At 39.7% G+C, this 12,094-nt stretch overlaps 1 protein-coding gene across 1 annotated transcript in view; it reads left to right on the top strand.

Moving 5' to 3' along the window:
• The first annotated feature begins 391 nt into the window (after window positions 1-391).
• The window catches only part of LOC138332272 (nose resistant to fluoxetine protein 6-like), a 45,773-nt gene continuing 34,070 nt past the window's right edge, over window positions 392-12,094 (top strand). The window contains exons 1-2 of the mRNA XM_069280295.1: window positions 392-916; window positions 3,375-3,532. Coding sequence (XP_069136396.1) covers window positions 523-916; window positions 3,375-3,532 — 552 coding nt within the window. The 5' untranslated portion in view covers window positions 392-522. The remainder of the gene's footprint in view (window positions 917-3,374; window positions 3,533-12,094) is intronic.

Genomic DNA, 12,094 nt, shown 5'->3' with positions numbered 1-12,094 from the left:
TGTAATAACTGAGGAGTAGTCAGTTTTTCTATATACTTATCAATGCTAATCTCACTATACTAGGAAGTTTATTTGTGGCAAAGTAGTTATAGCAAAAGAAGAGAAAATTATTATGGAAATATGCAATGCTTCTGCGACTTGATTTTCTGCTCCAATCTTCCTTTTTAGATATCGTTCGATAAAAGAAACTGAAATTCAGTTGTGATGAACACAGCCTGACAATGTCGATTTTAATTCACCCACCCCTGAAGACACATATGGACTCTTTTTATTATGAAGATGGAGGAGTTCATTATGGCATTTCAGGGATGTATGATTTAAGTCTATATAATGTTTTACACTAGGCCATTCTTGGCACAGCTCTGATGCACGCGTGCGTCGCGCATGATAAAATAAGTTCAAATTATTAAGCCATGTAGAACTTGAGAAGTGGGTCAAAGCTGGAACAGAAATGTAAACAAAATATTCATTGACCGACAAGTGAGAGGAGAGTACAGCTGTACTAAACCGGATAAAGCAACTATGGTTGGAAGTAACTTTTATTTAACATTGTTCTATATTGTGGTACTGCAACTTTCCGGTTGCAATGTCGATGCAGGAGCTCAAACTGTTCTGTCTTCCTCTGGCTCACCTAATGATTCGCTTGTTGAAGACAACTTAGAAAATCAGATGATGGACTCTTATGCAAAGGAGGGCGGCCTTATTGCAATGGTCCAAGGTCTTACAGCAGGGAACGAAATGTTACAAAATGCAACTTTACAACAGAGAGGTTTGGTCGAATTGTTTCAACGTTTTTCGGAATATAGTGCTAATATATCAACAAGAGGCTTTTGTCCACAGGGAATGTCGATGGTGTGCTGTAACGACACGGCACAAGTTTTCAATGACATCACTGACTTGCACTATGCAAAGCAGAGTAAGTATAGATAGTGCAAAGTTAGTATAGATTCTGATAATGTTATTGTCTATGTTTATAAATGCAAAATTTAAAAAGACAAATGATCAATCCTTGATGTCTTTTTGCACTAACGTGACCACACTGCCCAGGATAGCCGCTATAATTCACCGTCATCTTTATATCTTATAAACTCTCATTGAATGAATTAATATAGAGATATACCTGAGCAGGAGTTGTCATCTTCAATAAATATTGAACATTTGAAATGCCGATGAAGGATATTAATAAGTATTAAAATTATGGAAATCAGTTATCTATTAAACAAGCTAGGGTACTGTAACTTACTGTTGAAGATATATCAAGGGGTAATGCTTATTGATGTCTGGGTAAAAAAAATACATCCTTGAATTTAAAAAAAAACTCTGTCACGGTGACCTACTTTTCTGAAGATTGCATAAGAATTCTGAAAAATGAAATCAGGGTAGAGCAATCCGTGATGAATATTTTCTAAAAGGTATCATTGAGTAGGCCTAATGGGTTTATTGTCATCATGATTTTTGAGTTATATTTGTCATAGCTGGGCGAACATTTTGACATGCTATATTGCCTTCAATATTGAATTGAAAACTATAAGGTTTGATCACATGTGTGATGCCTTATATACGTAAGGTAAATCATGACACTGTAAACTTCTTGTTTTGTACGCCTTGTACAAATGTACTCTCAAAAATCATTTTCTAATTTGTACGAATGTACTGCTAAAATCATTTTTCTAATTTGTACAAAAAATACAACCTATTCTTTGTAAGTATTGTAATTTTCAAAATGTTGGAAACATTTGGTGGTGCAAACATATTAAAAACTTTTCTTAATTCGCGTGTTCACATAGACCGTTATAATATTATGGCATTCGATCTGCTAGAAGAAACTATGTAATTCGCTAATTGAGTGTTATGTTTTTGTACGATCAAACTTCCCACGGTATTCAAGTACACTTTTTTCTCAAATACTCATTTAGAAGCTTTACAAAAATAAAACATCTTATCCTATGTTGAGGTTATACAGCGACCCCTGGCATTATCAGAGGAAATTATTTTGACAGTACCCATCTGTCAGAAGTTTCAAATGTCGACAGGAAGCTCGGTTTACAGAAGGAATAGCGGAATAGCATTAATGTTAGCTTACCGATAAACTTGTTAGAGGCTTTCGGTGTCCCGGCAACATGATAAACTAAAGTGTTCTGGTATTACGTTGTAATATTGTGTGGGCCAGATAAAATACACTGTAAAACATAACCTGTTTATTTTTTATTTAGAAAAAAAATCGCAACATAACGTGTAAATACTCACCATTAAGGTAATAAGTATAATTGTTACCTGACCCTCTATATAAATGTAAATGAAGTAATTTCGCCTATTGACCGGTCAATAGTTTGACTGTTGACCGGGACGGAACGTTTGCATGCGTTTATTGTTGACGTCATAATTAATTGTTGACGTCATAAACACCGACGCGCCGGATCGACCAAAACACCGGTATTCTTTCGGCGAAAGTCTAATTCAACAGAACCTTTGTGATAAATTTAAGATTGCGGTTCAGGTAAAAAAACAGTTGTTTCATGCCTTTTCAGTCAACAGTCAAAACTCTTTCCCTCGATGTTGGGACTAACCGTATAAACTGTTTCCCCCGGCTTCCGACCTCGGGAAACAGTTCATCGGGTTGGTCCCAACACCTCGGGAAAGAGTTTTGACAATACTTTTTCTATCCAGTGTCAATGAACAATAATCGTAGTCGTTGTACATGTTTGGGTTTTGGGTTTTCTTTCTTTCTAAAAAAATAAAAATAAACAAACTATGATTATAATAAATAACATTCGATACAATTCAAGGGGTTACTATCACTGCCGTAATATGACTATGTCGGGGCAAATCACATATTCTCCACTGTAAAGCTCGAGATTGGACAAGTATGCTTAATGTTGTTCATTAAGTATTATGTTTACTACCATTTAGATGAATTGCGTTCCCCTTAAAAGTGTAACAAAGATTTCATTCTTGGTAAGATGAATGTAGAAAGTCTTGTTGTTACCGAACATATACAGCTATCTAAATTATAATACTATTTTAACAGATCAGATTTCTTTGAAAATGTTAATTTAAAATGTCGTTCATCAATTATTAATTTGCGATACTTTGAATCTACTTTATTTACATATCTCATGAATATTAACTTCATGATGTAATTATCGCCTCGACCAGGCTTTCTCTGCATTCGATAAATTAACAACTTTACACAGACTTCATTAAAGTTGAATAAAACCACTGTCTGTCTATATTGTTAGTAATTATAACCAAAGCTTAAGTAAGCATTACTGCAAATTAATACAAAGACAAACGACATGAGCATTAGAAACTGAAGTGATTTCTAAAATGTATGGGTTTTTTTCTTTAACAAGATATAACCGATATTTTTTCAGTCGTTGATGCCAGTTCAAAATTACCAAGTGGCATACTGCAAGGAAAGAAAAATTGGCTAGGTAGTTATGAAGGATGTATACAAGCTGTATCACCGGTTAACAACATAACAAAACGCCAAATCAAGGGCAGATATTGTATGACCGCTACCCAGATAGGGGTAAGTACCGTCAAATCAAGGGCAGATACTGCATGACCGCTACCCAGATAGGGGTAAGTACCGTCAAATCAGGGGCAGATACTGCATGACCGCGACCCAGATAGGGGTAAGTACCGTCAAATCAGGGGCAGATACTGCATGACCGCGACCCAGATAGGGATAAGTACCGTCAAATCAGGGGCAGATACTGCATGACCGCTACCCAGATAGGGGTAAGTACCGTCAAATCAGGGGCAGATACTGCATGACCGCGACCCAGATAGTGGTAAGTACCGTCAAATCAGGGGCAGATACTGCATGACCGCTACCCAGATAGGGGTAAGTACCGTCAAAACAGGGGCAGATACTGCATGACCGCGACCCAGATAGGGGTAGGGGCAGATACTGCATGAAAAAAAGAGTGTCACGTAAAACTCTTTTAAACATTTATAAAAGTTATATTTTACCTATTTTAGAATATGCTGATGTTTTATGGGATAACTGTACTGAACAATGTAAACTTCTGTTAGAGTCTGTCCACTTAGAAGCCGCTAGGATTATAACGGGATTGCGCAGAGGTACCTCCCATGATATACTTTATAAAGAACTAGCTTGGGAATCTCTCTCTGATCGGCGTCAAAAACACAAACTTATTTTTATGTTTAAGATACTCGGTGGATTTGCTCCACAGCATTTGATTGAAACTGTACAACCATTTTTATATCAGCCTGAAAATGAGAGATATCCACTAAGGATGACAAGATATTTTAATATTCCTATGTGCAGAACTGCAAGTTACTATACTAGTTTTTTTCCAAGTACCTTTAGAGAATTTAATTCTTTCGCTTTAAACTTTGACTTATCGAATGTTAATACTGTTGCACAATTTAAAACACTCCTTTTTAACATTAGTAAAATGGAACCTGATATAACAAATACCTTTATAAACAAAGGTTCTTGAATTATAAATATTACTCTGTGCCAGCTCAGACATTCCTCTAGCAATCTAAATTCTGACCTATTTCGCGATCATTTGAGAGATTCTCCCATTTGTTCTTGTGGCCTTGGTAATGAAACAGCCGAACATTATCTTTTCATATGTTCTTTATTTAATGAACAAAGATCATCACTCAGAACCAACATACATAATTCTAATACCCCCCACTCGCATTTTAACACAAAAAATCTACTGCATGGTTGTGACAATTGTTATGAAGAAACAAATACATATTTATTGCAATGCATATCAGAATATATATCTGAAACTAAAAGATTTTTTTTAGATTTTTCTACTATGATGGGTTGGGGAGATACACTAATAATGATATTCATTTATAATGTAATGTTAAATGTTAAAATATTTTGTTGATAATTGTTTTATACCGGATTTGTTTGGAGATGGCTAATATAGGCTCTGCCTGTTGCCAAATCCATTTGCATATTTTTTGCAATAAAATTTGTTGAAATGAAAATACTGCATGACCGCTACCCAGAAAGGGGTAGGTACCGTCAAAACAGGGGCAGATACTGCATGACCGCTACCCAGATAGGGGTAAGTACCGTCAAAACAGGGGCAGATACTGCATGACCGCGACCCAGATAGGGGTAAGTACCGTCAAATCAGGGGCAGATACTGCATGACCGCTACCCAGATAGGGGTAAGTACCGTCAAATCAGGGGCAGATACTGCATGACCGCTACCCAGATAGGGGTAAGTACCGTCAAATCAGGGGTAGATACTTCATGACTGCTACACAGTCAAATCAGAGGCAGAGCTGCGCTGTATACAAAATTATACAAATCATGGTAACGATCCGTTTATAATAGGAGCAGAAGAGATAGTATCACTCGAATAGATTATTGTACAAGTAGATGAGTATGGAAAATCTTATTTAAGCCGTCCAGGGTCCTTTTTATTAAAACTTGTGAATCATAAAGGCAATATATTCAGAAAACGTTGAGTTTCACCATGCTTAGCATGCTGTATCTATGGTAGTTCTGTCAAGATGATGTATGTGGTGTCTCATGTTTTCAAGCACTGCCGGAAGTATACATGTGCAGTGTTATAGGACTATTTCATGTGTGAATATAACGGAGAGGCATTTCTCTCATACCTAAGGGTGTAAAACTAGCTGGTCTAGGGCAATACACTCATGTCGCTTGAGGCTGTATTGCATGGCTTCCCATGCAATAAAGCCTCGTGACGTCATTACGTCAACAAGATTTCTATTTCCTCGGTAAAATTTTAACATATGAAAGAGTCTTATATTCTCTCATACCTACACGTGTAATATTGGCTGATCTAGGGTAATACACTCGTGTCGCCTGAAGCTGTATTACAAGACGTCACAGCGTCAACAAAATAACTATTTTCTAGGTACAATTTAACTCTTTTTTCACAAACTAGGCTGTATTTACTTAAAAGATAATATCACGCGATTTTCATGTTTGGAGAATTGACTTGTAGTCGCCTTTTTTCAAATTTATTTCAATATGGCGGAAAATCATAGTAGTAAAATTGCAATAAATCGCCGAGGTAGCCATGTCATACAGCTTCATACCACACGGGTGTGTTGTATTTGTAACCATGTCATACAGCCTCTAGCTGCAATATTGTAGCTCAAAAGACTTTTTAGACAGAATATGGTGTCGTCTTTAGAGCTACAATTGGTGCCTATTACTGCTAATGGAGCAAAATTATGATTACGCAAACCATTATAAAACGTTTGTTTGCATTTTATCGTACTTTAGTTGATATTGCTAACCTACTAAGCAATAAAACTGAACCATATAAAATATCAAATTCTCGTCGAGGCATTATTATTTTTACATAATATATATGAAGGGCTTTCTGAAGGGAATTTATACGGCAAGTCCACAAATTGTGAATCTGACGTCTTGTGAGCAGTACGGTAGATATTAAGAATGCTAGTTATGTTTGTTTTGGACACAAATGATATGTAAATGCATGTATACGCATAAAATAATTGGAAACCTACAAAAAAGAATAGAAAACTATGCCCGAGTGATTTTCGGAGGCAGTGCTCCACTACGACACATAGGGACCAATTAGTACCCGGCCGAAAGGTACTATACAGCCTCATACGACACCGGGTACGTATATTTGTTCTATATACAGCCTCATACGACACGGGGTGTGTTGTATTTGTAGCCATGTCATACATCTCACTCGACACGGGTGTATTGTATTTGTAGCCATGTCATACAACCTCATACGACACGGGTGTATTGTATTTGTAGCCATGTCATACAGCCTCATACGACACGGGTGTATTGTATTTGTAGCCATGTCATACAGCCTCATACGACACGGGTGTATTGTATTTGTAGCCATGTCATACAGTCTCATACGACACGGGTGTATTGTATTTGTAGCCATGTCATACAGTCTCATACGACACGGGTGTATTGTATTTGTAGCCATGTCATACAGTCCTCATACGACACGGGTGTATTGTATTTGTAGCCATGTCATACAGCCTCATACGACACGGGTGTATTGTATTTGTAGCCATGTCATACAGTCTCATACGACACGGGTGTATTGTATTTGTAGCCATGTCATACAGTCTCACTCGACACGGGTGTATTGTATTTGTAGCCATGTCATACAGCCTCATACGACACACGGGTGTATTGTATTTGTAGCCATGTCATACAGTTACCTCATACTACACGGGTGTATTGTATTTGTAGCCATGTCATACAGTTCATACGACACGGGTGTATTGTATTTGTAGCCATGTCATACAGCCTCATACGACACGGGTGTATTGTATTTGTAGCCATGTCATACAACCTCATACGACACGGGTGTATTGTATTTGTAGCCATGTCATACAGCCTCATACGACACGGGTGTATTGTATTTGTAGCCATGTCATACAGCCTCATACGACACAGGGTGTATTGTATTTGTAGCCATGTCATACAGCCTCATACGACACGGGTGTATTGTATTTGTAGCCATGTCATACAGCCTCATACGACACGGGTGTATTGTATTTGTAGCCATGTCATACAGCCTCATACGACACGGGTGTATTGTATTTGTAGCCATGTCATACAGCCTCATACGACACGGGTGTATTGTATTTGTAGCCATGTCATACAGCCTCATACGACACGGGTGTATTGTATTTGTAGCCATGTCATACAGCCTCATACGACACGGGTGTATTGTATTTGTAGCCATGTCATACAGCCTCATACGACACGGGTGTATTGTATTTGTAGCCATGTCATACAGCCTCATACGACACGGGTGTATTGTATTTGTAGCCATGTCATACAGCCTCATACGACACGGGTGTATTGTATTTGTAGCCATGTCATACAGCCTCATACGACACGGGTGTATTGTATTTGTAGCCATGTCATACAGCCTCATACGACACGGGTGTATTGTATTTGTAGCCATGTCATACAACCTCATACGACACGGGTGTATTGTATTTGTAGCCATGTCATACAGCCTCATACGACACGGGTGTATTGTATTTGTAGCCATGTCATACAGCCTCATACGACACGTGTGTATTGTATTTGTAGCCATGTCATACAGCCTCATACGACACAGGTGTATTGTATTTGTAGCCATGTCATACAGCCTCATACGACACGGGTGTATTGTATTTGTAGCCATGTCATACAGCCTCATACGACACGGGTGTATTGTATTTGTAGCCATGTCATACAGCCTCATACGACACGGGTGTATTGTATTTGTAGCCATGTCATACAGCCTCATACGACACGGGTGTATTGTATTTGTAGCCATGTCATACAGCCTCATACGACACGGGTGTATTGTATTTGTAAGCCATGTCATACAGCCTCATACGACACAGGTGTATTGTATTTGTAGCCATGTCATACAGCCTCATACGACACGGGTGTATTGTATTTGTAGCCATGTCATACAGCCTCATACGACACGGGTGTATTGTATTTGTAGCCATGTCATACAGCCTCATACGACACGGGTGTATTGTATTTGTAGCCATGTCATACAGCCTCATACGACACGGGTGTATTGTATTTGTAGCCATGTCATACAGTCTCATACGACACGGGTGTATTGTATTTGTAGCCATGTCATACAACCTCATACGACACGGTTGTATTGTATTTGTAGCCATGTCATACAGCCTCATACGACACGGGTGTATTGTATTTGTAGCCATGTCATACAACCTCATACGACACGGGTGTATTGTATTTGTAGCCATGTCATACAGCCTCATACGACACGGGTGTATTGTATTTGTAGCCATGTCATACAGCCTCATACGACACGGGTGTATTGTATTTGTAGCCATGTCATACAGCCTCATACGACACGGGTGTATTGTATTTGTAGCCATGTCATACAGCCTCATACAACACGGGTGTATTGTATTTGTAGCCATGTCATACAGCCTCATACGACACGGGTGTATTGTATTTGTAGCCATGTCATACAGCCGCCTCATACGACACGGGTGTATTGTATTTGTAGCCATGTCATACAACCTCATACGACACAGGTGTATTGTATTTGTAGCCATGTCATACAGCCTCATAGGACACGGGTGTATTGTATTTGTAGCCATGTCATACAGCCTCATACGACACGGGTGTATTGTATTTGTAGCCATGTCATACAGCCTCATACGACACGGGTGTTATTGTATTTGTAGCCATGTCATACAACCTCATACGACACGGGTGTATTGTATTTGTAGCCATGTCATACAACCTCATACGACACGGGTGTATTGTATTTGTAGCCATGTCATACAGCCTCATACGACACGGGTGTATTGTATTTGTAGCCATGTCATACAGCCTCATACGACACGGGTGTATTGTATTTGTAGCCATGTCATACAGCCCTCATACGACACGGGTGTATTGTATTTGTAGCCATGTCATACAGCCTCATACGACACGGGTGTATTGTATTTGTAGCCATGTCATACAACCTCATACGACACGGGTGTATTGTATTTGTAGCCATGTCATACAGCCTCATACGACACGGGTGTATTGTATTTGTAGCCATGTCATACAGCCTCATACGACACGGGTGTATTGTATTTGTAGCCATGTCATACAGCCTCATACGACACGGGTGTATTGTATTTGTAGCCATGTCATACAGCCTCATAAGACACGGGTGTATTGTATTTGTAGCCATGTCATACAGCCGCCTCATACGACACGGGTGTATTGTATTTGTAGCCATGTCATACAGCCTCATACGACACGGGTGTATTGTATTTGTAGCCATGTCATACAGCCTCATACGACACGGGTGTATTGTATTTGTAGCCATGTCATACAGCCTCATACGACACGGGTGTATTGTATTTGTAGCCATGTCATACAGCCTCATACGACACGGGTGTATTGTATTTGTAGCCATGTCATACAACCTCATACGACACGGGTGTATTGTATTTGTAGCCATGTCATACAGCCTCATACGACACGGGTGTATTGTATTTGTAGCCATGTCATACAGCCTCATACGACACGGGTGTATTGTATTTGTAGCCATGTCATACAGCCTCATACGACACGGGTGTATTGTATTTGTAGCCATGTCATACAGCCTCATACGACACGGGTGTATTGTATTTGTAGCCATGTCATACAACCTCATACGACACGGGTGTATTGTATTTGTAGCCATGTCATACAGCCTCATACGACACGGGTGTATTGTATTTGTAGCCATGTCATACAACCTCATACGACACGGGTGTATTGTATTTGTAGCCATGTCATACAGCCTCATACGACACGGGTGTATTGTATTTGTAGCCATGTCATACAGCCTCATACGACACGGGTGTATTGTATTTGTAGCCATGTCATACAGCCTCATACGACACGGGTGTATTGTATTTGTAGCCATGTCATACAACCTCATACGACACGGGTGTATTGTATTTGTAGCCATGTCATACAACCTCATACGACACGGGTGTATTGTATTTGTAGCCATGTCATACAGCCTCATACGACACGGGTGTATTGTATTTGTAGCCATGTCATACAGCCTCATACGACACGGGTGTATTGTATTTGTAGCCATGTCATACAGCCTCATACGACACGGGTGTATTGTATTTGTAGCCATGTCATACAACCTCATACGACACGGGTGTATTGTATTTGTAGCCATGTCATACAGCCTCATACGACACGGGTGTATTGTATTTGTAGCCATGTCATACAACCTCATACGACACGGGTGTATTGTATTTGTAGCCATGTCATACAAGCCTCATACGACACGGGTGTATTGTATTTGTAGCCATGTCATACAGCCTCATAGGACACGGGTGTATTGTATTTGTAGCCATGTCATACAGTCTCATACGACACGGGTGTATTGTATTTGTAGCCATGTCATACAGCCTCATAGACACGGGTGTATTGTATTTGTAGCCATGTCATACAACCTCATACGACACGGGTGTATTGTATTTGTAGCCATGTCATACAACCTCATAACAGACACGGGTGTATTGTATTTGTAGCCATGTCATACAGCCTCATATGACACGGGTGTATTGTATTTGTAGCCATGTCATACAGCCTCATATGACACGGGTGTATTGTATTTGTAAGCCATGTCATACAGCCTCATACGACACGGGTGTATTGTATTTGTAGCCATGTCATACAACCTCATACGACACGGGTGTATTGTATTTGTAGCCATGTCATACAGCCTCATACGACACGGGTGTATTGTATTTGTAGCCATGTCATACAACCTCATACGACACGGGTGTATTGTATTTGTAGCCATGTCATACAACCTCATACGACACGGGTGTATTGTATTTGTAGCCATGTCATACAGCCGCCTCATACGACACGGGTGTATTGTATTTGTAGCCATGTCATACAGCCTCATACGACACGGGTGTATTGTATTTGTAGCCATGTCATACAGCCTCATACGACACGGGTGTATTGTATTTGTAGCCATGTCATACAGCCTCATACGACACGGGTGTATTGTATTTGTAGCCATGTCATACAGCCTCATACGACACGGGTGTATTGTATTTGTAGCCATGTCATACAGCCTCATATACGACACGGGTGTATTGTATTTGTAGCCATGTCATACAGCCTCATACGACACGGGTGTATTGTATTTGTAGCCATGTCATACAGTTTCTCATACGACACGGGTGTATTGTATTTGTAGCCATGTCATACAGCCTCATACGACACGGGTGTATTGTATTTGTAGCCATGTCATACAACCTCATACGACACGGGTGTATTGTATTTGTAGCCATGTCATACAACCTCATACGACACGGGTGTATTGTATTTGTAGCCATGTCATACAACCTCATAGGACACGGATGTATTGCATTTGTAGCCATGTCATACAGCCTCATACGACACGGGTGTATTGTATTTGTAGCCATGTCATACAGCCTCATACGACACGGGTGTATTGTATTTGTAGCCATGTCATACAGCCTCATACGACACGGGTGTATTGTATTTGTAGCCATGTCATACAGCCTCATACGACACGGGTGT

This window comes from Argopecten irradians, chromosome 9, assembly GCF_041381155.1.
Source record: "Argopecten irradians isolate NY chromosome 9, Ai_NY, whole genome shotgun sequence".
Classification (NCBI taxonomy): domain Eukaryota; kingdom Metazoa; phylum Mollusca; class Bivalvia; order Pectinida; family Pectinidae; genus Argopecten; species Argopecten irradians.
The sequence above is the reverse complement of the archived record's forward strand: the minus strand, read 5'-3'. Positions and strand labels throughout refer to the sequence as shown.